This window comes from Phocoena sinus, chromosome 2 (assembly GCF_008692025.1).
Source record: "Phocoena sinus isolate mPhoSin1 chromosome 2, mPhoSin1.pri, whole genome shotgun sequence".
In the NCBI taxonomy this organism is placed as follows: domain Eukaryota; kingdom Metazoa; phylum Chordata; class Mammalia; order Artiodactyla; family Phocoenidae; genus Phocoena; species Phocoena sinus.
The window spans coordinates 149,544,600-149,569,185 of NC_045764.1; the positions used below are offsets into that span (position 1 = coordinate 149,544,600).

At 38.8% G+C, this 24,586-nt stretch overlaps 2 protein-coding genes across 7 annotated transcripts in view; both read left to right on the plus strand.

Moving 5' to 3' along the window:
* The first annotated feature begins 1,006 nt into the window (after window positions 1-1,006).
* On the plus strand, window positions 1,007-17,316 carry PTGR2 (prostaglandin reductase 2). 3 transcript variants are annotated; one of them, XM_032624676.1, is made up of 10 exons: window positions 1,007-1,132; window positions 5,802-5,886; window positions 7,204-7,322; window positions 9,363-9,554; window positions 11,773-11,943; window positions 12,949-13,158; window positions 14,164-14,285; window positions 15,430-15,517; window positions 16,283-16,322; window positions 17,142-17,316. In XM_032624676.1, the coding sequence occupies exons 2-10, from the start codon at window positions 5,850-5,852 to the stop codon at window positions 17,225-17,227; spliced, it is 1,065 nt and encodes a 354-aa protein (XP_032480567.1). In that variant the 5' UTR covers window positions 1,007-1,132; window positions 5,802-5,849; the 3' UTR covers window positions 17,228-17,316. The 3 variants fall into 3 exon arrangements, with proteins under 3 accessions (XP_032480567.1, XP_032480568.1, XP_032480569.1); XM_032624677.1 differs by having other exon boundaries at window positions 1,119-1,206; XM_032624678.1 differs by lacking the exon at window positions 1,007-1,132 and adding an exon at window positions 6,315-6,404 and having other exon boundaries at window positions 5,829-5,886.
* A 2,034-nt stretch (window positions 17,317-19,350) lies between these two features.
* ZNF410 (zinc finger protein 410) overlaps window positions 19,351-24,586 on the plus strand; it is a 41,223-nt gene continuing 35,987 nt past the window's right edge. For 2 of the 4 annotated variants that reach the window (XR_004348403.1, XM_032622300.1), the window contains exon 1: window positions 19,352-19,637. The gene's annotated coding sequence lies outside the window, so the exon portion shown is untranslated. Of the gene's footprint in view, window positions 19,638-24,586 lie in introns of all 4 variants that reach the window. The other 2 variants (XM_032622302.1, XM_032622299.1) reach the window with 2 other exon arrangements.

Here is a 24,586-nt window from a genome sequence, read left to right on the forward strand (position 1 = left end):
TTCAGAGGTGAAGCTACCAGGAACTCCAGGCTGTTTAATGATTCTTGCCCACTTGCTCACAATCCCAGTCGTCTTTCAGCTACTGAATACTATGACTTATGCTGAGCTATTAGCTCTGACATGAATATAATATAAATAGCAATTATTTCACCTGCCTAATTCAGAAGGGTCTCCCTTAGGGTTTGAAGTCCCTGGGGAATCCCAGCTATCCTAGGACTTAACCTTGCTCAACCTAGTTCAACACAGAAGGAGGCAATTAACAATTATGAAATTGAGATGCCAGGTCACACTGGGTAATCCATCTTTGAGGAAGTTGGGATTCTTTGCAAAAGAAAAGAGCCCTGTTGTAAGGGAAGGAGTCCTGGGCCAGCAGTCTGGAGAGACTATGTAACCCCAGCACTTCTCCTAACCAGCTGAAAGGTAGATGGTCCAATCACAGCAGTTCTCCAAGCCTCAGTTTCCTCGGCTATAAAACGAAGGGTAGGCTTGTCGGGCCCCTAACTAACTGTAATTTTCCAACCTGAGGTTCAGGGAGAAATCCATAAAAGAAAATTCCTTCAAAGTACTGCTAAAGGGCTTCCCTGGTGGCGCAGTGGTTGAGAGTCCGCCTGCCGATGCAGGGGACACGGGTTCGTGCCCCGGTCCGGGAAGATCCCACATGCCGCGGAGGGGCTGGGCCTGTGATCCATGGCCGCTGAGCCTGCGCGTCCGGACCCTGTGCTCCGCAATGGGAGAGGCCACAACAGTGAGAGGCCTGCGTACCGCAAAAAAAAAAAAAAAAAAAAAGTACTGCTAGAAGTGAACTCACTGGTCAAGGTTGAACGATTTGTTCTTTGGGTCCAGGTAGTAGGGGCTGCCATAGGCCACCAATCCCGGTTAATTTATTAATACACTTTGCCCATACATGTGACTAGTCTTTAAACCTCCGCACCTTCCCAACCTTCCACGGAAACGCTGTGACCCAGGCAGGTCTGTAGCCTAAACTTCAAAAGCCCGCCCCTGGGAGGGGAGGGGGTGAGGAGCCGAGGTCTAATCGTGCGCCTGCGTACTGAGGTCGGAGGGCCGAGGTCGCGCGGCGAACCCCTCGCCAGCTCTGCAAACCGCGCGAGATTTCCTCCCGAGCTCCTTGGCGGTGAGTGAAGCGCGGGGCTCCGCCGGCCGGGCCTGTTAGGGCTGGGGAACCCGAGGCTGCGTCGCGCCCTTCAGGTGAGGGAGGATCAAGGAACCAGGGTGACCTCCCGGCTTCCTCCCGGAGCTGCTGGCGACGCTAGCATTATTGCCTACGTCACTGGGATAGGGAATGCTCGAGAAGCAGAAGCAGAGATTTTTTTTTTTTTTTTTTTTAGAATTGTTGGTAGTAAGCAACCTCAAGTTTGGACATAATTGTGTTTAAGGTGTCCTTGGGATGTTCACTTAACACGTATTTAATGGGCACCTACCATGTGCAAGCCATAGGGGGTGAACATAAATCACTGAACTAAACAGGCACGATTCCCTGTCTTGGTGTTTACATTCTGGGAAGTCAGTCTGAAATTCTGGGTTGTAGACGCAGATTTTTAGTAATTTACGTATGAGTGGTTGGTAGTAGGAGCCATAGAAGGTGAAGCCACTGAGAAATGGAAGAGCCATGCAGGAATCTCCACATACTAGGGGAAAGGAAGGAAAAAAACAAGTCTCAAAGGAAAGGAGAGCGACCGTCCAGAAAAAGTGGAGGAAATCCCAGAGATTTACACGTTTTGTAATAAGGCCGTGGGCAACAGTCATTTGTGGCAGAATAATTGAGCAAGATCAGGGTAGAGAAGTTTGTTTTTTTTTTTTTCTTAAAGGTGTTAGGAATCTCATGTTATGGCAGTGGTGTGTGTTGTGTTTGCCTGTGGGTTCTAGTGCAGTCATTACCAGTTGTGCGACCATGGGCAAGTTATTCAACCTCTCTGTGCCTCGTTTTCCTCCTCTATAAAATGGGAACAGTGACAGTACCATCCTCAGAGTGTTGTTGGATGGAGGGGTTAAAGGAGACAATGGCTATTAAGTCTTTAGCCCTGTTCCTGGCACTTAGGTACATTCAGGAAACAGGCTGAGAGAAGGAACTTTCCCAAGATCCCACGTGATTAGAAGCAGGATATGTACTCTGCTTTGCCTAGTTGGGTGCCCTACCCCTTATAATAGGCTGCAAGGTAGACATTAAGATAACACACTCTTTTTGACTGGCACTAGAATTTTTCAGTTGATCATTGATCTGGTATTATTTTGGAATATTGTTTACCACCAGTTAGGAACCTACGGGCAAATATGGTCTGCTTGATGTCAGTCAATAAGGACTTGAGTTTTTTTTCCCTCCCATTTGGGATGAATAACACCACCACCACCACACCTCCTTTCAGATCTAGAGCTGGTGTATCATATTGTATATTTTAATTTTGTGACTAAATTTCTTTATGTTTTTTTTTTTTTTTTTTTTTTTTTTTTTTTTTTTTTTTTTTTTCGGTACGCGGGCCTCTCACTGTTGTGGTCTCTCCCGTTGCGGAGCACAGGCTCTGGACACGCAGGCTCAGCGGCCATGGCTCACGGGCCCAGCCGCTCCATGGCATATGGGATCTTCCCGGTCCGGGACACGAACCCGTGTCCCCTGCATTGGCAGGCGGACTCTCAACCACTGCGCCACCAGGGAAGCCCCTCTTTATGTTTTAAATGTGTTGTGCTATGGAGGGATATTGCACGATTATCCTACATTAGTTAATTGTAGTGTTTGATACTAGAAAACTTTCTAATTTAATACAGAGGGAGAAAACTTTAATAGTGTGCTTTTCATGCTGATAAGCAGTATTTGGACAAATCTACAGTGTGCATAATTTCAAGTAATAAAACATACATTGAAAGTAATTAGGGAAAAGGGTGGCAAATATGAAACTTCATTTGGAAAGACTCCTTTGAAAATTTAGCCATCTTGGTGCTGTTAATCACCACTTAAGGTCAGTTATCTTTGGATCCAGTATCAATTTGGAAAACTTTGCCTTTTAGCCCTATGTAATTTACACACATGGTGATTCAATAGGAGATTTTCTTTAAAAAAATACATTTAGCCCTGCAAGACATTATGGACTTCTCGCTGTGATGAAATAGGATGCACACAGCACCACCTTTAAAGATTCTTGCCTAAAAAGTCTGAACCTGCATCTAATCAAACCTCTAGATCTAACTACCTGTCAAGGATAAGAGGGGAGATAGAATAATGAAGTAAATGACATTATGAGAAAAAAAATAAAAATAGGGACTTCCCTGGCGGTCCAGTGGTTAAGACTCCGCGCTTCCACTGCCGGGGCCACGGATTCCATCCCTGGTCAGGGAACTAAGATCCTGCATGCTGCTCAGCCAAAAAAAAAAAAAAGACACTATGAGGATGCAATCAAAGGTCATTCAACAGACAAAGGAATGAAGAAACATGTTTTTTCAACAATCAGTGACATGAAATAAAAAAGGGGAGACTCAAAAATACAGTATATGGACCTTGATTCTAACGAACCAACTGTAAAAAGATGGAATTTGAATGTGCACTAGGTATTAGATAATGTCAAGGAATTACCTGGACTATTAATTCTGTTATGTTAATGGCATAGTGTTTATGTTTAAAACAACCTGTTGTTAGAGATGCATAACTGAGGGATTTTTGAATAGGATGATGTCTGGGATTTTGTTTTAATGGGAAGCTGGGGAACGCAGTCCTTAGCTGGCAACATTGTGTCCGAAAGGAGAGAGTGTATATTGAGAGCAACCAGCCATTAAGGTCACAACCAGTGAGATTATAAATATATACATTATAAAAAGTAAGGAAGCAAATAAGATGAATATCCATGTTCTTCATTCTATTTTATGGAATGCCACTAACATCAGACATTTAGTTCTTAATTAGGAGCAGAATTCCTCTCCTCTTGTAAAGGGTACCTACAGAAGAGTTGAACATTATTATGTGGCTATATACGTGAAAACCGTGTTTGGAGGTGATTGGCGGGCAATAGTGGAAAGAGTGAGGACAAGTGAGATCTGGGATGAGGAGATTTATGTTTCAGTCCTAACTCCTCTGCTTAACTGCTATGTGATCTTGGGTACAAACTGTACCTCAGTTTCCATTGTAAAATAAGGATATTACCTATATACTTTGTTTTAAGAAATAAATAAATCTGTGTGAAAGTTCTCCATAAATTATCTCCATATAAATACTATGTTACGCAAGATTTGAAAAATACCCCGTGATGATTATTTAACATTTTTCTGAGAAGTATACATAAATCTCAGGTCTATATAAGAAACTCAGGTACTATATGGGATTAGAGAAATATGAAGAAATTCAAGAGTCCTGCAAATTTAGAAACTAGATTAGGAGTAGAGTCATGAGTAAAGGAAATTACCCAGTGATACAAGGTAAGCATTATTAAATATCAAATGGATCTACAGATGGTTGTCAAATGTCTAAGTGTGCTGCTGTATAAACTTGGAAATGATGCTAAGAGCTAAATATATTGCAACTGTTGATAAGCAACAAGGATATATTGTATAGCATGGGGAATTATAGCCACTATCTTGTAATAACTTTTAGTGGAGTATAAGCTGTAAAAATGTTGAATCACTATGCTCTACACCTGAAACTAATATAATAATGTAAATCAACTATAATTTAATAAAAAATATGTTGCAATTGTAAAAAAATGTCATTGATATAATTGTTGTTCTTGGGCTTCTCAACATTATTAGGTACTAAAGAGGATGAAATAAAATATCTAATGAGAGAAGACAACTAGTAAATAATTTTAAAAAGGATAATATTTGCTTAGTAACTTAAAAATCAAACAACTTAGACATATAGGATGGAAATTTTTATGTAGTAGTTAAGTGATTGGAATGTCAGACAGCTTGGGTTTGGATCTCAACTCCACCACCTTAGGAAAGTGCTTAAACACTTTAAGGCACATTTCCTCATCTATAAATTGGGGATAATAATAAAATATTTAATAGGATTGTTAGATTAAATGAAATATATATTAAATATTATTAAATACTACATGAATATATATGTGCATATATATATATATGTATATATGTTTCATAGCACAACAGTCCTTGGTACAGAATAACACTAATGGTCTGTTCTCATTTTTAGTGATGGATAAAGTAAGCATGCCCAAGTCAGATACTGCTAGCATTGGAACTTCATTTTGCTTCTTTCATTAGCTCAGATTGTAAACCCAGAATAAACTGATCCTGTTTTATTCACTTGGCCATTCTATATTACATAATTTCCTAGAAGGTGAGGATTTAAAAATGCTTTTGATGTATTACTTTTATAATCAGCAGAACTATTAAGAAATTTCCATTTTGATAAATGAATAAAAGAATTTTTGAAAATTTGGTTACATCTCAATTAAACGGCTAGTGTTTTATTTGCTACTAGACTAACTGACTAACTCTGGAGGAATATATCATATTGTTTTCTTTTAATCAAGCTACAGTAGGAGCCTTAATCATGATGGCTTGAAGATGAATATGCCTGAATTATGAGGCCAAAAACATTTTGTTCCACTCAATCTTCAGTGAATTTGTTCTTATTAGTCAAATATTCTAATTAGATTTAGTCTTTCTTCATATATTTGCTTTAGGAGGCAAACTCTAACAGGAGACTACATCTTTTTTGGATCCTAAATATGATTTTTCCTTTCCTTGTTCAGAAACACAAATGTACATTTTTTTAAACTTTTAAATTGTTGAATATTTCATAACTTACTTGTGATTTAAAACTTTTCTGTTTATAGGAGTTATTTTATACAGAAGTCTTGTGAGACAACTGTGCAAACAAGGTGATGATTGTACAAAGAGTGGTATTGAATTCCCGACCTGGTATGTATTTGTCTGTGATGAATAAACAACTGTGGTCTTTAATAATTATTAATGCAAATGGAAGAACAAAAAGTAATAATATGATGTAAATGTGGTAAATGAGGTAGGAAGATATTAACACTAGTAGAGATATTAGAAGAAACTCTTTAAATAATATAATATTCATTTAAAAATTTTATTTATTTATTTATTTATTCATTCATTCTTGGCTGCGTTGGGTCTTCGTTGCTGTGCGCAAGCTTTCTCTAGTTGAGGTGAGGGGGGGCTACTCTTTGTTGCGGTGTGCGGGCTTCTTATTGCTGTGGCTTCTCTTGTTGCGGAGCACGGGCCCTAGGTGTGCGGGCTTCAGTAGTTGTGGTGCATGGGCTTAGTTGCTCCGTGGGATCTTCCCGGACCAGGGCTCTAATCTGTGTTTCCTGCATTGGCAGGCGGATTCTTGACCACTGCACCACCAGGGAAGTCCCAATATTCATTTTTTTAAATGATAAGTTATCAAGGCCACTTGTTGGGGAAATAAGGTATTTTAAAATATTATAATTTTTAGAAGGTTATATTACAAATATATGTGGCTTTTGTTTTTTCTTTGTAATGTGTATCATTGATTCTTAAGATGTGCTTTTCTGTTTTATGTGAAAAGCACTGACCTATGTCGTCCTAGGTCATCTAACCTGACATCTAACCTGAATCATAGAAGCGTAGGCATGGAAGTAACCTGAGAGGTTTGGGCCCATGCTGCCTTGATTTTGGTGCTTACCTAGCATGTGGCCTGGGAAAGACACTTACCTTTTCTCAGTTTTGGTAAAGTGAGCAATTAGATTAAAATGTCTACATTCTATTTTCACCTTATAAATTTGATGATTCAATGAATATGAAGTTTTAATTATATTCATTTAAGTTTCTGTTTTCATCTTAAAATGAGGAAGGATAGTTTACCTCTTTACTTTGGCTAATGTGGTATTTCTGCTACCTTGTAAATTTTAATTTTCATAGTTAAAAAAAAAAGCTGGCTGTGCTTTTTTACTTTTTGAAATCCTTCTATAATTTTATAACAGATGAGGTGATTTACCTGTAATCACCTTAAAAAAGAAATTTTTACATTGACAGCAATATGCCAAAGGAAATTCTTGGAGAAAACCAAGAGCAAGTGAAACTATTTGAAGAATTTATGCTGAGTTACAGAAAATTTACAAAACAATATGGATTTATTCATGTGTGTATTCCAGGAGTGCTCTAAATCTTAGAGTGACCTTTTAAAAATAATAAATAATTCTATGGGAAAGTGACTTTTTGATTTTATATTTTTGCTTAATATTCTAGGAAAAAATGGTAATCCAGTGGCAGAAAATTTCCGAGTAGAAGAAGTAAACTTGCCAGATAATATCAATGAAGGACAAGTACAAGTCAGAACTCTTTACCTTTCTGTGGATCCTTACATGGTAAGAATCAGGATTTTGTGACTTAGTGAAAATAATTTTATTTTCATATTTTTTCATGTTGCATCTGAATTTCATTGTGTAAGCCTCATGATTAATAAATATTTGAGGGACTTCCCTGGTGGCGCAGTGGTTAAGAATTCGCCTGCCAGAGCAGGGGACATGGGCTTGAGCCCTGGTCCGGGAAGATCCCACATGCTGCAGAGCAACTAAGCCCGTGGATCACAACTACTGAGCCTGCCCTCTAGAGCCCGCAAGCCACAACTACTGAGCCCGCGCGCCTAGAGCCCGTGCTCCGCAACAAGAGAAGCCACCGCAATGAGAAGCCTGCGCACTGACACAAAGAGTAGCCCCAATCGCCACAACTAGAGAAAGCCCGCGTGCAGCAACGAAGACCCAACGCAGCCAAAAATACGTAAATGAATAAATTTATATAAAAAAAATCACTCTGAACCCTCAGACTAGTCCTTTCTGTTATACTTTCTCAAAACAGTACCTTGACCTCCAGCCTATATCCCAGTTGTAATTAATAATTTTTTGTGTTGTTATTAGATATTTATTTTCTCTAATAAAAACTTATTATGACAAAGATCTTATTTATCACTGTATCTCCAGTGACAAGCGTAAGTGCTTATTAAGTATTAAAGGAAGGAAGGAAGAAAATTACTTTGGTTGCTTTCACTTGACACTGTTCTAAAAAAAAAAGGACATAAGCATCTTTAAAGGGGAAAAAAGAAATCTGATGAACATTAACTTATTGAAATTTTATATCATTCCAAATTCACAATTTTAATCACTATGTACTATATTTTACATGGTTATATTTAATATGTATATACTATTTTGATTTCATATTTGTGATTTTTATATTCATACCTTCATATGAAAAACTAGTCCAGATATTATTATTATTTTGGTGGTTGTATAATGTTTTATTCTGTTGACATCACTCGCTTACCTATGGGGAATTACTCGTTCCCACTTTTTCTATTAGCCTTAAGAATCAGGTTCTTGGTGTGGCCAGTATCCAATGGCTGCTGCACTTGCTTTTCAAGAATATATGGGAGGGGCACACAAGCAGAAGTGTAGTGTATTCCCATAGAAGCTTCTGCCTCAATTCCCTATGTGGTCTTTTCCCCTGGTGAACTGAACCAGACCATGGGGGGGGCCCTTGATCAAGCAGCCTTCCATCTATTCCATCTCCTGGACCACACTGTAGGCTTGTACATCTTGGCCTTCATGAGAGAGGCAAGAGTGAGCCACAGAGAGGAAGAAAGCCTTGATTACCTCTGGGAGAAGTCTTTAGCCCTAGTCCTATGGAAAGGTGTGGTGCTATTGTGACATGATGTCTTTGAGGAATAAAGAGAACATCCAGCTGAGGTTAGGGGGAATGTTGTAGTGCTTGGTCTGAAGTTGTGATGAATAACTGTATAAAAATTGTTTCATTTCTCTTTTGGGTTCTTTCCATTGAGGAAGCAGTATTGCTTGGCTGAAGAAATGAGCAGTATTATGGTCTATATGTTACTAGTTTGTTTTCTATAAAAAAAATGGACAGTTTTATAATATTATCAGCAACAGTAAGTGTACCTAATTTGCAACAATCCACTGAAACCATTGACACAGTATCTTGTATTATTTTTGCTAGCATAATGTATGTAATATTACATAAATTTCTTTAAGTAATTAAGAATTTTAACAGCTTTATTGAACTATAATCCACATATCATACAGTTTACACGTTTAAAGTGTACAATTCAGTGGTTTTTAGTCTATTCACAAAGTTGTGGAACTATCACCACAATCTAATTTTAGAACATACTTAAATTCCTTTTAAATTTCACTCTTTACTTGTTATAGAGGGGATACTTTTTTTTCAGGATAAAAAATAACTGAAAGGAAGAGAGAAATTAAGGTAAATTTTGTTTGGCTAACACTGTACTTAACATTACTTGTTACATACTTTCTTTTAGTCACTGGGTAAATTAGTAAACTCTTTCAGTATTATCAGAGAGAATTATCCTAATCTATGTTTTCTTTTCTTAGCGTTGTAGAATGAATGAAGACACTGGCAGTGACTATATATCACCTTGGCAGCTGTCTCAGGTGGTTGATGGTGGAGGTATTGGGATTATAGAAGAAAGCAAACACACAAATTTTACTAAAGGCGATTTTGTGACTTCTTTCTATTGGCCCTGGCAAACCAAGGTTATTCTAGATGGAAATATCCTTGAAAAGGTGATGTATAATATAAAGTATCTGATTTTTTTCCCCCCCTGTAATTCCTTCTTTATGCATTTGGTGCTCAGTTCTTTTTGTTATCAGGGAAAAAATAAAAGCACATGTTTTCTTTTTAGATAGCTGTCAGAATATGGAAAGCCTTTTATTCCTCTTCCACTGTTGGTTGTAACTATGTATGGCAGTTCTTAGATTGCCAATGAGTGATGTTGTTTTCCATATTTAATTTCTCAAAATTTACATAAATGTTTTACACTAAGAACTAGAAGACCCCTTATAGTTGTATGCTTTAAAGTTTCCTGAGAAATTTCCACTTGACTTACGAAATTCATTTGGTTTGTGCTTGAAATTCCATCTTGTGTCAGAAATCTTGAGTTTGGTTTCTACTGTTAGGCTGAACCATGTGGAATTACCAATATTTGTCTGTTTTGACCTACAAAAACTGGCAGCCTCATGTAATTCAGCCTAATATTTGTCATCAAGGAAGTTACCTTATATCTCTGAACCTCAGTTTCCTCATGTGCAAAATGAAAACAATAGCTACCTCTCAAGTGAATGTGAAAATTAAATTAAATTTAGCTATGATAAATGTGATTAAGGCTTTGTAAAAAGCTTTATAAAATTTTAGTATTTTTTATGATTACCAATTATTATAATCAGTTAAAGATGGCTGTTAAGATAAAATGAGATGCGGGAGACATTACACAATCATTTGCCAACCTAATGGTTCTAGTAAAATATATTTAACTAGAAATTTCATAGCAGGAAGTGAAAGAGAAACATTAAGCACTTTCTAGTTTTCCCTGTCATTGTGCTATAGTGGGAAATTGAGCAACTGGAGAGAGCTTAAAAATGTTTGGGGAGTTGCTATTAGAAATGAGGAAGAGGAATTCAGAAGGGATAGAAAAATGATCTTTGCTAAAAGCAAACTTATCTCACAATGTTTTTATACTGGCTTTACTAATAAATGACTATTAACTACAGGATACATTTCTGTGTAGTGTACGGTAGACCTTTCTGTATGTTATAGACTTTAATATCTCCATTACCTTTATTCACACACCAGACTTAACTGATAGCCATTTAAAACTGCTGATTACAAACTGCCATTTTCTTTTTTTGTGGCAGACCAAGGTGGCGAATCTTGATTACTTTTGGTGGTTTATTGAGTTTTTACCAAAATTATTCAATTCCTTAAAAACTATTATAAAACCTTTATGGTAGGGAGTCTTTCTATATAAATTTTTTTCAATTCTCCCTAATGTTACAGATAAGAAAACAGGCACAGAAAATGTCAGAGAAGTATAATTAACTATTGATTGGGCCTGGTAAACATATAAACGTAAAATGCTAATAAGCTGACAGAGACCTCATTTTATTCTGTAATTAAGCTAGAAGAAATTGTATCTCACCTTCCTTACATTTCCATGGACCATTTTAAGCATCAGTAATGAGAACTGTTAGAGTTTGAGCTCATTTTTATATAGATAAATGTTTACTCTGGAATTGCTCAGAGATTTTTAAACTTTCCAGTTTTGCCTAGTGTTTTCCTGTTAAGTGTTTCCTCTCTTTTGAAATATTTGGGACATTGACAAGAAAGAATGTTTGGTATCTCTTATGTGGCAATTCTTTTTTAAAGGTTTTGTAGGTTTTTTTTACTATAAAGAGAAGTAATATTCTTTTTTTTTTTTACTTTGTACAAGTAAATTATAGAATTTTAACAAGACTGAAGAATGGTTTACTGTTCTTGAAACTATGTTGGGTTGTTTGTTAGTCCACTTGAACTGCCATTACAAAATACCATAGACTGAAATTTATTTTCTCACAGTTCTGGAGTCTAGAAGTCTGAGGTCAAGGTGCTGGAACATTTGGTTTCAGGTGAAGCCTCTCTTCCTGGCTTAAAGATGGCTGCCTTCTCACTGTGTCCTCACACAGCATCCAGCCTTTCCTCTGTGCACCTGCATAGAAAGAGATCTCTGGTGCCACTTCTTCTTTTAAGGACATAAGTCCTATCAGATTAGGGCCCCACCTTTATGACCTCACTTAACCTTATCTCCTTAAGGGCCCTATCTCCAAATATACTCACACTAAGAGTTAGGTCTTCAATATATGAATTTGGGGGGGACACAATACAGTACTTAACAGGTTGTCTCTACCCTGTTGACTTAAAACAGAAATTCCTAGTATTATTTTTAAAAGGTATGTATATATTTTTTAGGTAGACCCACAGCTTGTGGATGGACACCTTTCATACTTTCTTGGAGCTATAGGGATGCCTGGTTTGACTTCCTTGATTGGGATACAGGAAAAAGGTCATATAACTGCTGAATCTAATCAGACAATGGTTGTTAGTGGAGCTGCTGGTGCTTGTGGATCCTTAGCTGGGCAGGTAAACTTTTGGAGAATAATCTGATTTTCTAAAAAAATAGTCATAACTGAATCTCTGGATATGTATATATAATTTAAGATATAAAATTGAACAAATTTATAATATGATTATTTTACACATTTTTGGTAGAAGTGATGTTATAGCATGCTTAGACTCTCTTTTTAACAATATGAAAAATGTTATAGATTTTTGTATTTTGTTCTTTTTTAAAAATTTTTATTATTTATTTATTTTTGCGGTACGCGGGCTTCTCACTGTTGTGGCCTCTCCCGTTGCGGAGCTCCGGACGCGCAGGCTCAGCGGCCATGGCCCACGGGCCCATACGCTCCGCGGCATGTGGGATCCTCCCAGACCGGGGCACGAACCTGTGTCCCCTGCATCGGCAGGCGGACTCTCAACCGTTGCACCACCAGGGAAGCCCTGTATTTTGTTCTCTTTTAATCAAAAATGACATGGTAAATGCTAGAGCATTTCTGTAATCAATATGAAGAAGAAAATCACAGAGTACCTGTCTGGAATTACATGAATTAAAAAACAAATTTATATTTTAAAAAAATCATCTTCAAATAAGAAAGCACTTATTGGGTTCTAGAAGTATAGTAAATATTATGATGGAAATTTATAAAGTACATTGTTTTATGAATAATAGCCTTTATAGTGTGAAACCATTGAAACAAAACATTTTATCTTAATACTGATTTTAGTTGTTCACAGGCCTGAAAAATATTGAATTGCAAGATAGAGATGTTTTGGGTCTGACTATTCCTTTTATGACATCATCTTTAAATTGCGAGATTTTAACATTCAAACTAACTCTAATTTTATTCAATCTTAATTTTTTAAAAAATGCCATTATATCTGTTCTCAGTTCTTTTGGTTTCAAATTACTTTCAGCTAAAGGCCTTAGAATCTAACCTCAGTTGTGACGAACACTTTCATATATGTACTTGTAATTTAAATTGTGACAGTTGAAAGTTGTTTAATTTTCAAAAATTTTCCCCCTAGATTGGCCATTTGATGGGCTGTTCCAGAGTTGTGGGAATTTGTGGAACACCTGAGAAGTGCCTCCTTTTGACCTCAGAACTGGGCTTTGATGCTGCAATTAATTATAAAGAGGGGAGTGTGGCAGAACAACTCCGTGAATTATGCCCCTCTGGAGTGGATGTTTACTTTGACAATGTTGGAGGTGACATCAGTGATACAGTGATAAGTCAGGTTGTTTTCTGATTTGTTTGTTATAAATTTGAATACTACGGTTTATTTGATGTGATATCTGTTTACCTGATACTGAGAAAAAAAAACTTTATAAAATTGTAGGGTTTATGGTGAAAAACATGATGCTCAGTATTGTAATTAAGTGATACAGAAGAGCTTGCTGAAGCTACTTCTATTTGTTTATGGATTTGCACTGTGAGCATCAACTTCAGTTCTTTGCTAGCAATGTTATATTTTCACCTGTAATTTATTTTTGTGAAAAAATACAGTTGTATTATTCAAATGAAATTCTAACCTTTAACTCACTTCTGACCATCAACCAACTTAAATCAACCAACTTACAGCCATGACTTTGGGTAAGGAAAGGATTTTCATAGATTGCAGGTATTTACATATTTTAACTGACAGTGTTACAATTTATCAACATTAGCTTTTAACACTGCATTGCCCTTTACTCTATGTAAAATTGTTTTCAATTGAGGTTAAATTATTTAAATTCTAAGAAATACTCTACCAATAATAACAAAAGTAGCCACAATGATGACAATGAGAACTAATGCAATTCTTTTGCTGATTACCAAACTTTTATTTACTGCTGTGTTCCTTTGCAGTAGACTTATTTTCTAGCTAATTAAAGCTCTCTAATACATATAATGGGTAAGTCTTCAAAACAAAATCAATTACTTGGCATTATAATTATATAATACTAACTATATAATGCCAATTATAACTGGCATTATAGTATTGAATACTATAGGGAATTCCCTGGAGGTGAGGTGGTCCAGTTGTTAGGACTGTGTGCTTTCACTGCCCAGGGCGCAGGTTCAATCCCTGGTCAGGGAACTAAGATACCACAAACTGAGTGGTGTGGCCATTTGAAAAAAAAAAAAAAAAAAAAAGATTAAATATTACAGTCAAGGAGGCTTTCATTGAGGCAGCCATAAAATTAGTAAACATAGGGAAGGTGTATATCTTAGGTTATAATCATCAATTTTCTCTGAACAGATGAATCAGAACAGCCACATCATCCTATGTGGTCAAATTTCTCAGTACAACAAAGATGTGCCTTATCCTCCTCCACTACCCTCTGCTGTAGAAGCAATCCGGAAAGAAAGAAACATCACAAGGTGTGTTCTACGCTTTCCCCTTATTACCAGATTCAAGGGGTTTAAAGATCATGGATGAATACAAAATATGTTGTCCTTCATATATAATTTTTCTTATTAAATAAAACTTGAAAATGTACATTTTAAGGTGGTCATTTAGGTTTTGGTTAAAACTAGGTCCCTGGCAGAAAACTTTTTGAAAAATGCATCTGTTCAATCAATCTTTTGCAAATCTTTTTTGCGAGTGTTAGAAATTCAACTCATATTGGCTTAAGTGCAAAGGAAATTTATTGTATGTATCTAAGAAGTTCAGTATTAGTACTGGCTTAGATTTGGCTGGATAAAAGGTTTGCATAGTGGTGTCATGACTCAAGTTTTTTTTTTTTTTTATTAATTAATTCTTACTTTTGGCTGTGTTGGGTCTTCGTTGCTGCGTGCAGGCTTTCTCTAGTTGTGGCGAGTGGGGGCTACTCTTCGTTGTGGTGCACGGGCCTCTCATTGCGGTGGCTTCTCATTGCGTGTTATGGAGCACGGGCTCTAGGCGCATAGGCTTCAGTAGTTGTGGCGCATGGGCTTAGTTGCCCCACGGCATGTGGGATCCTCCCGGACCAGGGCTCGAATCCGTGTCCCCTGCACTGGCAGGTGGAGTCTTAACCACCGCGCAACCAGGGAGGTCCATGACTCAGTTTTTCTTCACCCCTGGGCTGTGCTTTCTTCTGGATTGTCTTGGCTCCCTCGCAGGCTCTCCTCTTGCAGCAGCAGGAGGATGACTGTTATCTTTACTCTTACATTTTACCAGATTAGCAATCCAAGCAAAAAAGAGAACAGCTCTCTTCTTGCAGTTTTATCACATCTTCAAGCTGATACTTAATGGCTCAGACTGGCCTGGCTTTCGTCACATGAGGGTGGGGAAAGGATGTCACCCACAAAGTAAAATCACAGTGTTACTACCAAATGGGATTATAGATGCTGGGCAGAGAATACAATAGAAGTCCATTATACTTACGCTTGTAACTACACCTAAAGCTATATCTGACCAGACTCTGTGTGATTAAGTCCTAATGTTTGAAAGATTAACAAATTTTAGTGTTCTGGAATGATTTGATTTGGGCTTTCTCACTCCCTCCCTAGTCTCTGATCATTATCCTTTTCTTCCCCACTACAGAGAAAGATTTCTGGTGTTAAATTTTAAGGACAAATTTGCGTCTGGTATTCTCCAGCTGAGTCAGTGGTTTAAAGAAGGAAAGCTAAAGGTAGAACTTGCTTCTGTTCTTTATCAGTATTATTCTTCCTGCTACTTGATATACTTTTATATTATTTGAATTTAATATTAGTTTTGTAATAAATATTTCTACAGAAGAAAAGTATACTGAATATTATAAATTAACTTTACCTCCTAAGTGAGGATAACTCTTCTGATTGAGAAATCCTCTCATTATTCCCTTTATCTAAAATTTTATTAATGTTGACTTTTCTTAGACTATATTATAAGATAATAGGTTTTTGTTTTTTCCAAATTGTAATATTCATTAACAAATATTTATGGAATGCTACTATGGGTTAGAAGCTGTGCTTTCTCGAAAACCTTATAAGCACCTCCTAGTACCTGTCCACCACCATACATCTTTCCTGCCCTCCCTGGACATTCTGATAGATCTCTTGGCTGTGGCTGAAAATCAGGAATTATCGATCTGGGGTCCAGAGACCCTGACCTAGGATGTTCTTGAAATGTGAAAATAATAGGCAAAGTTGTATGTGTGTGTGCTTATATACTTTGTTTTTTGAAAAGAAGGTGTATAGCATGTGATATTACAAACTGAAGATTAGACAATGGGAAAATAGGATTGTACTTAAAAAATGAATTGATAGGAAACTTTTCTGGATTACCTACACAAAATGAAGATCTCTTTTTAGACAGAAAATGCTAAATAGTATTGCTGCCTTTTGTAAAACTGAAAACTGTTAAATAGAAACACTTAAGTCTAAAGAATATAAAATATACCTATTTTGATTTACAGATCAAAGAGACTATGATAAATGGATTGGAAAACATGGGAGGTAAGATGAATGTAGATTTATTTATTATACACATGAGTTCAGCACAGATACTCTTTTTTTTCTTTTAATTCTACTCCTCTGTTGTTTTTTTCTTTTTAAATCATTTCTTTCCTGTAAAGTCTTGATCAAACTTCATGAAGTTCAACTTAGTGGTATTTAAGAGCCATTGTTTTCTCATTTCAAATTGTAAAGTTTCTTTGGTTTTGTAAATAACTTATGAAAAAAAAATGTAAGAATTGTGAAAGTCATTTAGCCTCTAGGTAACTTTTTCTGATTGAATGGTTCTAAGCCATCATAAGATTACATGAAGCAAATTTTCAATATTGGGTTTTTTTTTTTACTAACACACACAGATTTCAACACTCTCTTTTGTTTCAAATAAAGAGGATTGAATAAAACTGATAATTTTTCCTTTTTGAGAAAAAAATTTAATATATTTGGAGATGTATATTTCACTTAGTAAAACTTTATGATTAGATTTCTAATATTTTAAAGTTATTTAAAAATTGTTATTGCTGACATTTATCCTCATATTTATTTGCCTGTAGTCTTCAGACTCTGTAACAGTGAACATGGATGTAGACACCAATTAATCATTTCTAGTTGGATAAAAACACATTTTTAACATGTTAATTGGGTTAGTTTCTCCTATAACTTTGCCAGTGTTTTACTTGAGGTTTCTTTTCATGACAGTTTCCTTCTGTACTTAAAATCATTGAAGAAATTATTCAAATTAATTGTATGTGTCTGACCTACTGATAAACATGTATGATGGTGACATTTATGTTTTCAGATAACCTAGTTTTTTTTTCTTTCCAGCTGCATTCCAGTCCATGATGACAGGAGGTAACATCGGAAAGCAGATAGTTTGCATTTCAGAAGAAACCTCTTTGTTATCTCTGTAAACATCTTCATTAAGGAAATACACGGATTGCTTTCCGTTTTGCACAAAGATTTCAAGATACATTAAAAAAACCCTTAAGAGTACAGATACCTTTTGATTTAAATGTGATCATAGGTGATATTTTCTTAGCTGCATAACATAATTCTTTCCTGTGTCTTCAATATCATATATGTATTCTTCATCCAATATGATTATTTACAATAATAGATTGAAGTCAACATGACCTATTTTTCCTTCTTTTGCTAAAACTAATATTACATGAAATTTATATCAGATATTCTGAAACCACTGGAGATTTGATGTAACTGTATAATAGATCATACAAAAGATTTTTTTAATTAATAACTTTTATTAACTTCATAAGTTGTATTTAAAATAGAATACTTGAGAAGGCACTTAGTAAATATTGAACTGGACATGCTTTACATAATTCTTGAACTGAAGCTTGGTGAAGAATAAATTGGGATGGTCTTTCCATATTATAGATGGAAGAGGGACTTAATTGCAGGGTCTGTGTGTGTGTAGGGGTTTGGGGGAATTCAGAGCTTGTGGAACAGTTTTTGGGATAGGAGAGCAGAGGCTTTGTGTTGGGAGTAGTATGAGAAATTAAATAACTGAGGTTGGTTAGGTTGATGGAGGGACTAGATTTACTACAGAAGATATGTGTTTTGCCAAGTAGTTCACAGTATAGCCTAAAAACTCAAATATATATTGATAAAAGCCTATGTTTATTTTAGGTTAGCAGGCACATACTGTCAAATAGTTACAAAGATTTCGAGGGCAAATATAGACATCAATTCAAGTTTTAAGTGATGAAAAAGATTTAAACAACAAATACAGCTTCGGGCTTCCCTGGTGGCGCAGTGGTTGAGAGTTCACCTGCCGATACAGGGGACACGGGTTTGTGCCCCGGTCCGGGAAGATCCCACATGCCTCGGAGCGGCTAGGCCCGTGAGCCATGGCCACTGAGCCTGCGCGTCCGGAGCCTGTGCTCCGCAACAGGAGAGGCCACAACAGTGAGGCCCGCGTACCACAAAAAAAACAAAAACAAAAACAAATACAGCTTCAGAAAATGACAGAACTGAATGAGCAAAGTAACAAATGGTCATAAACATGGATGTTCAAGACCTATTAATGTACCTCTAAATAAGAGCATTTGTTTTATTAATTGTAATCAACCCTTTAATACAGTAAAATTGAGGATATTTTCTGAGTGTTGTGCTGGCTTATGGTCAGCTGTTTACAAACTGCAATATACTTTTGTGTAGATTCGAACTGTGTTAGTAATCAGTCACTCCAGTTGACCTCAGTGGCCTTTGCTTCTTTCTTGTTTTATATACTTTTCCAGAGAGAGCTGCATCTCTTGTCTGTGTGTTGATAACTCCCAAATCTGTATCTTATTTCTGACCTCTTGAGATAGGTTAGGGACCTTTACCTCCAAGTAAATATCCCATAGGCACCTGGAATAGATAAACTCGGCTTATCTAAAGAGGAATTATCTTCCTCTGAAACATGTTGCTTCTTTGTTTTCAAATCACCATCGTTGGTGTGCTAAACTACTCCCCTGGTTTCTTCAACCTTGTCTCTGTCCTTGAAAATGCCCTTCTTAGAAAACACCTTTAATTTCCATTGCCACTATCTTAGCTCAGTCCCTCCTTCATCCTTTGGCACGCAGCAAGTATTCAAAAATTAGTAATTTCACAAAGTCAGTCAAACACATAAAGCTCTAACAAGTTGCGGCATCTGGCCTGAAACTCAAGTGTTCTAGCACCGGTGTGGACATCGGAGAGCTCTTTACATCCTACTGTACTGACGGAACGCAGGCTCCGGGGACTTCACCTTCCAAAAAAAAGTTCTACACCGGAGTCTCAATTCTTACCCCACCTGGTATGCAATGCAGAACTAGATTCTGCAAGTTCCCTTCTCGGGCAGTGAAGCTTCGAGGTCCTCTTCACTAAGAACTTTGATAAATGTTTTAAGTAGTGATCTTTTCTTTCTCGCTTGCCTGCATTGCAACATGTACTGATCTCAGCTGACAGGAGATAACTACCCCATCCGCTGCAGTAAGGAAGCAGTGACGTCACGCCTAGAATTGACTGACCCCGTTTTTCGGGCTTCGCAGACCACGGAGCTCCAAAGGCCGAGAGGGGATGAGTGGGAGGCAGGAGACCGCAGTGCCTTCCCTCTCCGAGCCAAGCCTTCCTGGCCCGCGCAGGCCAACGGCCCCCGGGGCGGAACCTCCTGCGGGACTGCAGCAGCCCGGCTCGGAGGCGAGCAAGTGGGTGTGTGTGTGGGGGGCGGCCAAACTTCCTGTCCCGCGCTCGAGCTGCTTCCGGCGGGAGCCGGAAGACGCTCTGTGCGGACAGAATTCGGGACCAACTGACGGACGGACGGCTGCCCGGGACGGAAAGGTGAGCTGCGGGGTTGGCCTGATCGACCCGCTCGGCTAGGTGGTCCCCGAGAGGGAGGGAGCCAATGCTGGCTCCTCAGGAGCTTGGGCCGAGTTTGCCCCCGGAGAGGACAGGGAAACCGCCCCGGGGCACCTCACCCGGATCTGGAGCGGCCGGTCTGAAGCCCTACGGCTTCGGCTCTTCTCGCGGGCTTTTGGGGCATATGTTTCGGCTCCTTCGCTTGGTTTCGGGGGCAGGGGCATGGGGACAAGACCAACCTGGAGAAAGAGTCAGCGAGTCCCCGCGGCGGGGGCTCCTGGACTGCACCGTCCGCGAGGCCTGCCTGCGGACCTTGGGGCCCTTCACTAGGCTGTTGTAATGGGGGAACGAGGATGTCAAGGCGACTCTGCCCTGGACATTTCAGCTCAGACCTACCCTCTTCTTTCGTACGTCTGCTTACTTTCTCGGTTTAGAAGAAGGAAGGCTGCCGACTCGGAGGGTCTGGGCCACTGGTTTCTCCTTTGCGTGTCATTTCAAGGCGAGGGTGTGGGCTGTGAGAGTCTACAGCCTTACACATTTCGCAGGTTGAAGTTTCTTCAGAGAAAAGAATTCAGTTAGTTTTATTAAAGTTTATCTCACTTGCTCGTGAGGCTCTGAAATGCATTTAGGAACCACTTGAAAGTTAAATATTATTAACTTGGAACTTAAGAATTTGTATTTCTTCCTCACTTTGGCACAAGGACCAACACAGCGTATTTGCAAAGAGAATAAAAGAAAAAACATTTTAAAATAAAGCCAGGGGCATTTTGTTATTTTTAGGGAGTGAGAAATTCCACTTTGTGTTATCTTTGTGTGAGACAAGGTCAACTAAACTCGCAGTCAAAAGATTTAGGTTCTAGTTTTTTAAGTTTTACATCTAAGTAGAGGTCTAATTTTTGGCAAGTTAATCTCTAGCTTTGGACTTTTTTTTCCCTCTGTAAATGAAGGGGGTTACCTATTCATTCAGAAAATATTTCCTGAATGCTTAGTTTGTGCAAAGCATCAGTGGAGAAGGGAGAAGGATGGGAGAAGGATGATAAATTCAATGAACCTTAACCAGTGAGAAAAATATGCAACTAACTCCCAAGGCAGGCTGAAATAATTGCTAAAGAGAGGTTAAACTGTGTTGTGAGAACACCAAGGGAAGGACGGATTTGTTCTGACTGGAGGGAAAGGGGTCTTCGTGGAGGATGGCGTATGAGTTGGATTTTAAAGACTGGAAAGGATTTCAAAAGATCACAGCTGGATTGGAGCGTTTTATTACTGGAGGGTCTTATTACTGAAGAACTATCACAAGGGAAAGGGACCTTGAGCACTAAAATAGGTTGGAGTGTTCATTTAGTAGCCGGTCCAGTGTGTACTGGAGAAAAGGGTTCATTGAGGAATATAGTGGATGCTGCAGTTGGAACAGTATTTGAGGACATATTGTTGAATATTTAAAATGCCATGCTTAGGGATTTGACTGTTAATTCTGAAGCCCTGAACTTTGGGTAAGGGAAGTGACGAAAGCATTTCTGTGTTTTGGAAAGATAACTCGAGTGGCTGCATAAAAGATGGAATGGAGGGCTTCCTTGGTGGCGCAGTGGTTGAGAGTCCGCCTGCCAATGCAGGGGACACGGGTTCGTGCCCCGGTCCGGGAAGATCCCACATGCCGCGGAGCGGCTCGGCCCGTGAGCCATGGCCGCTGAGCCTGCGCGTCCGGAGCCTGTGCTCCGCAACGGGAGAGGCCACAACAGTGAGAGGCCCGCGTACCGCAAAAAAAAAAAAAAAAAAAAAAGATGGAATGGAAAGGGGAATTTTAAGGGCAAGGTGGCCAGTTAGAAGCCTATTTTCATAGTGTAGTTGAAAGATAATGAAAAACCTAAACAGGGCATTATGGTAGGAGTAAATTTGGAGGAATCAGAACCACTGGGATTATTTTTTTTTTTTTTTTTTTTTTTTTTTTTTTTATTTTTTTTTACCATTTTTTTTTTTCCCTTTTTTTTTTTTTTGCAGTATGTGGGCCTCTCACTGTTGTGGCCTCTCCCGTTGCGGAGCACAGGCTCCGGATGCGCAGGCTCACGGGCCTAGCTGCTCCACGGCATGTGGGATCTTCCTGGACCGGGGCACGAACCCGTGTCCCCTGCATCAGCAGGCGGACTCTCAACCACTGCGCCACCAGGGAAGCCCCACTGGGATTATTTAAATATGGAGGATGAGAGAGATTGTTCAAGACCTAGAATTTGTAGCTGAGTGGGAGAACAATTGGGCAATAACTGAAATGGATAATACAGGAAGAAGAACAGGTTTGGTGGGGAAGGTGACAGTCTGCATTTTGGACATTGTTAAAATTGAGGTAGATATCCACATGGGGTTACCTAGCAAGCAGTTAGAAATGAAAGTTTGGAGTACAGAGAGAGGTCAGAAATAGAGACAAAAATTTGGGTATGATTCACGGAGTCATTCATTCGTTATACAAATATTTGTTCAGTACCTACTAGCTGCTTACAGGAAGTTTGTATAAAAGCCCTTTAAACTCATAGTAAAGACAATCTCAGAGCTTCACAGTATCAGAAATGACTCTTGGAGACCTAAATTCCTTATGAATTACCTACAGTACTTTGCCGGGCACTAGGTGATGGGTTCTGGGTTCTGGGAGATATAGTAGTGAACAAGACAGTCTAGTTCTTGCCTTTGTTTGTGGAGCTTACAATTTAGGAGGTAGCCAGACAAAAAGTGAATACTGTATCAAAACAAAAGAATTAGAAATTGTGGTAAGTGCTGTAATGGAGACAGCAGAGATAGAAAATAAAAGTGGGGGTATGAGGAACCTTCCTTGGATAAGGTTATCAGGCAGTGTTTCTGCATGAGTTGATAGTTAAGTAGAGCCCTGAAGAATGAAAAGAGCAATGGAAGAGAAAGCATTCCTAAGTAGAGGAAATGATGTGTGCAAATCCCTAACATAGGAAAGAGCTTAATATGTTCAAGGAACTAAGGGAGAGTCATCTGGCTGGAGGTTGAATGGACGCAGGAATGGATCACATAGGTCCTTATAGGCCAGGATAAGGAGTTTGGATTTTTTCTAGATGCATTGGGAAGCCACGTGAAAAAAAAATGTGAAAATTCGCATTTTAAGATGATATTAAGTGATGTGAAGAGAATGGAGGGAGGCAAAGTATAGAAGCAGGGAGACCAGTTAGGAGACAGTAACAGTACTTTAAGGCAAGGTTGATGGTGGCCTGGAGTAGAGTAGTGGCAGTAGAGATAGAAGTAGGTGGATTTGCGATCTCTTTTGGAGACAGAATCAAGTCCAGACTTGTAGCTGGACCGGATACTGGGAACAAAGGAAATAAAGTAATAAAAGTGACTTCTAAATGGGGTGAATGGTGATCCTCCCTTGAACGGAGGGTTGTGGTCAGAGGGGCTGGCAGGGGAGGATGGGAAATAGGCTTGGGAGAGAATTCATTTTGAACATGTTAAATTTGAGATATCAAAACATGAGGTAGAGATGTCAAATAAGCATTCCTTCCTATGTACAAGTTTGCAGCTCAGAGGAGATATCTGGGCTATAGATAAAAATTTTGGAGACCGTATCATTTAAAGCCATGAGTTCACACTAGGAAGAGAGTCTAGCAAGAGAAGAGGGCCTGGCCTGCAAACTATCCTGAAGAACATTAATATTTAGAGGATGAGTGGAGGAGGAATATAGGAGTTATCGAAGGAAACTGGAGGAATGGCCAATGAGGTAGGATTAAAATAAGGAAGAAGTATCTTAGAAGCAAAAGAGTAAGTAAAGTGTTTGAGGAAGGAGGCAGTACTTCTAAGGGAAAATATCAGTTATGGCTCTGGTTGCAAATGACCAATTTACTTGAGGAGACGAGGAATTTATGACAAGGATGTGGGCAGCTGACAGGATCAAAGGAAATGCTGAAGGCCCTGGCTTTGAAAAGGACCGGAATCTGAGCAGCCCCAAGGGGAGGCTGCTAATTGCAGTACTGGAGTGAATGGGCTGCTACAGCAGTTTTCACCTTAGTTACTTCTTTTAGAATTCACGTTCTGAGGAAAAGTATCTGATTTGTTCATCATGGGTTGAGTATCCAACAGTTGGTCAGGATAGAAAAGAACACCTTAATCTATAATCGCACTCAGAATGTATCCAGTGGGGGAGGGATAGATCCCCCAACAAAATGTGGATCCTGTCACCCAAACGGGGGAATGAATGTGGAACAGTCAAAAATAATAGCTGTCCCTTGCAAAGGTCAAGTAAGATTAGGGCAGCAAAGTATCCATTAAATTTGGCAGCATGAAGATCATTGGCTTAAATTTGTCTCTGAAGGATTGCAGAGAAATGGGGAGGTGACCGGAATAAAAATCAGGGCTGTAGGAATGGAGCACCCCAGAAGATCCTGTGAAGAGAAGAGGGAAGGCGCGCGCAGGGTGAATGCTACAGTTTCTGAGATTCATTCTGGCTTCACAGTTCTATATTCCAAATGTCTTTTATCAGTACCCGTTACCACTTTATCATTAGAATTTAATTAACTCTCATGCTATATCATATACTAGATATGGTATTAAAAAGTTACTTGGGGGGCTTCCCTGGTGGCGCAGTGATTGAGAGTCCGCCTGCCGATGCAGGGGACACGGGTTCGTGCCCCGGTCCGGGAAGATCCCACATGCCGCGGAGTGGCTGGTCCCGTGAGCCATGGCCGCTGAGCCTGTGTGTCTGGAGCCTGTGCTCTGCAACGGGAGGGGCCACACCAGTGAGAGGCCGTGTACCGCAAAAAAAAAAAAAAAAAAAAAAAGTTACTTGGTTTTTCTGTTCCTTTCACTACCATTTTACGCCAAAACTTAAACTGCTCTTTTTTAAATTTTAATTTTTGGTCTTTGGAATTCACTAACATTAGTAGAATTTTGTTTTCGTTTTTTAAGTATTAACTGAGTTTTGTTCCTGT

Bases quoted from the DNA above. Each gene is read 5' to 3' on its own strand.
- PTGR2 (XM_032624676.1), top strand. From the start codon at position 5,850: ATGATTGTACAAAGAGTGGTATTGAATTCCCGACCTG. The intron at 5,887-7,203 runs GTATGTATTTGT...TTAATATTCTAG, and splicing joins GGTATTGAATTCCCGACCTG to GAAAAAATGGTAATCCAGTG. The intron at 7,323-9,362 runs GTAAGAATCAGG...TTCTTTTCTTAG, and splicing joins TTTCTGTGGATCCTTACATG to CGTTGTAGAATGAATGAAGA.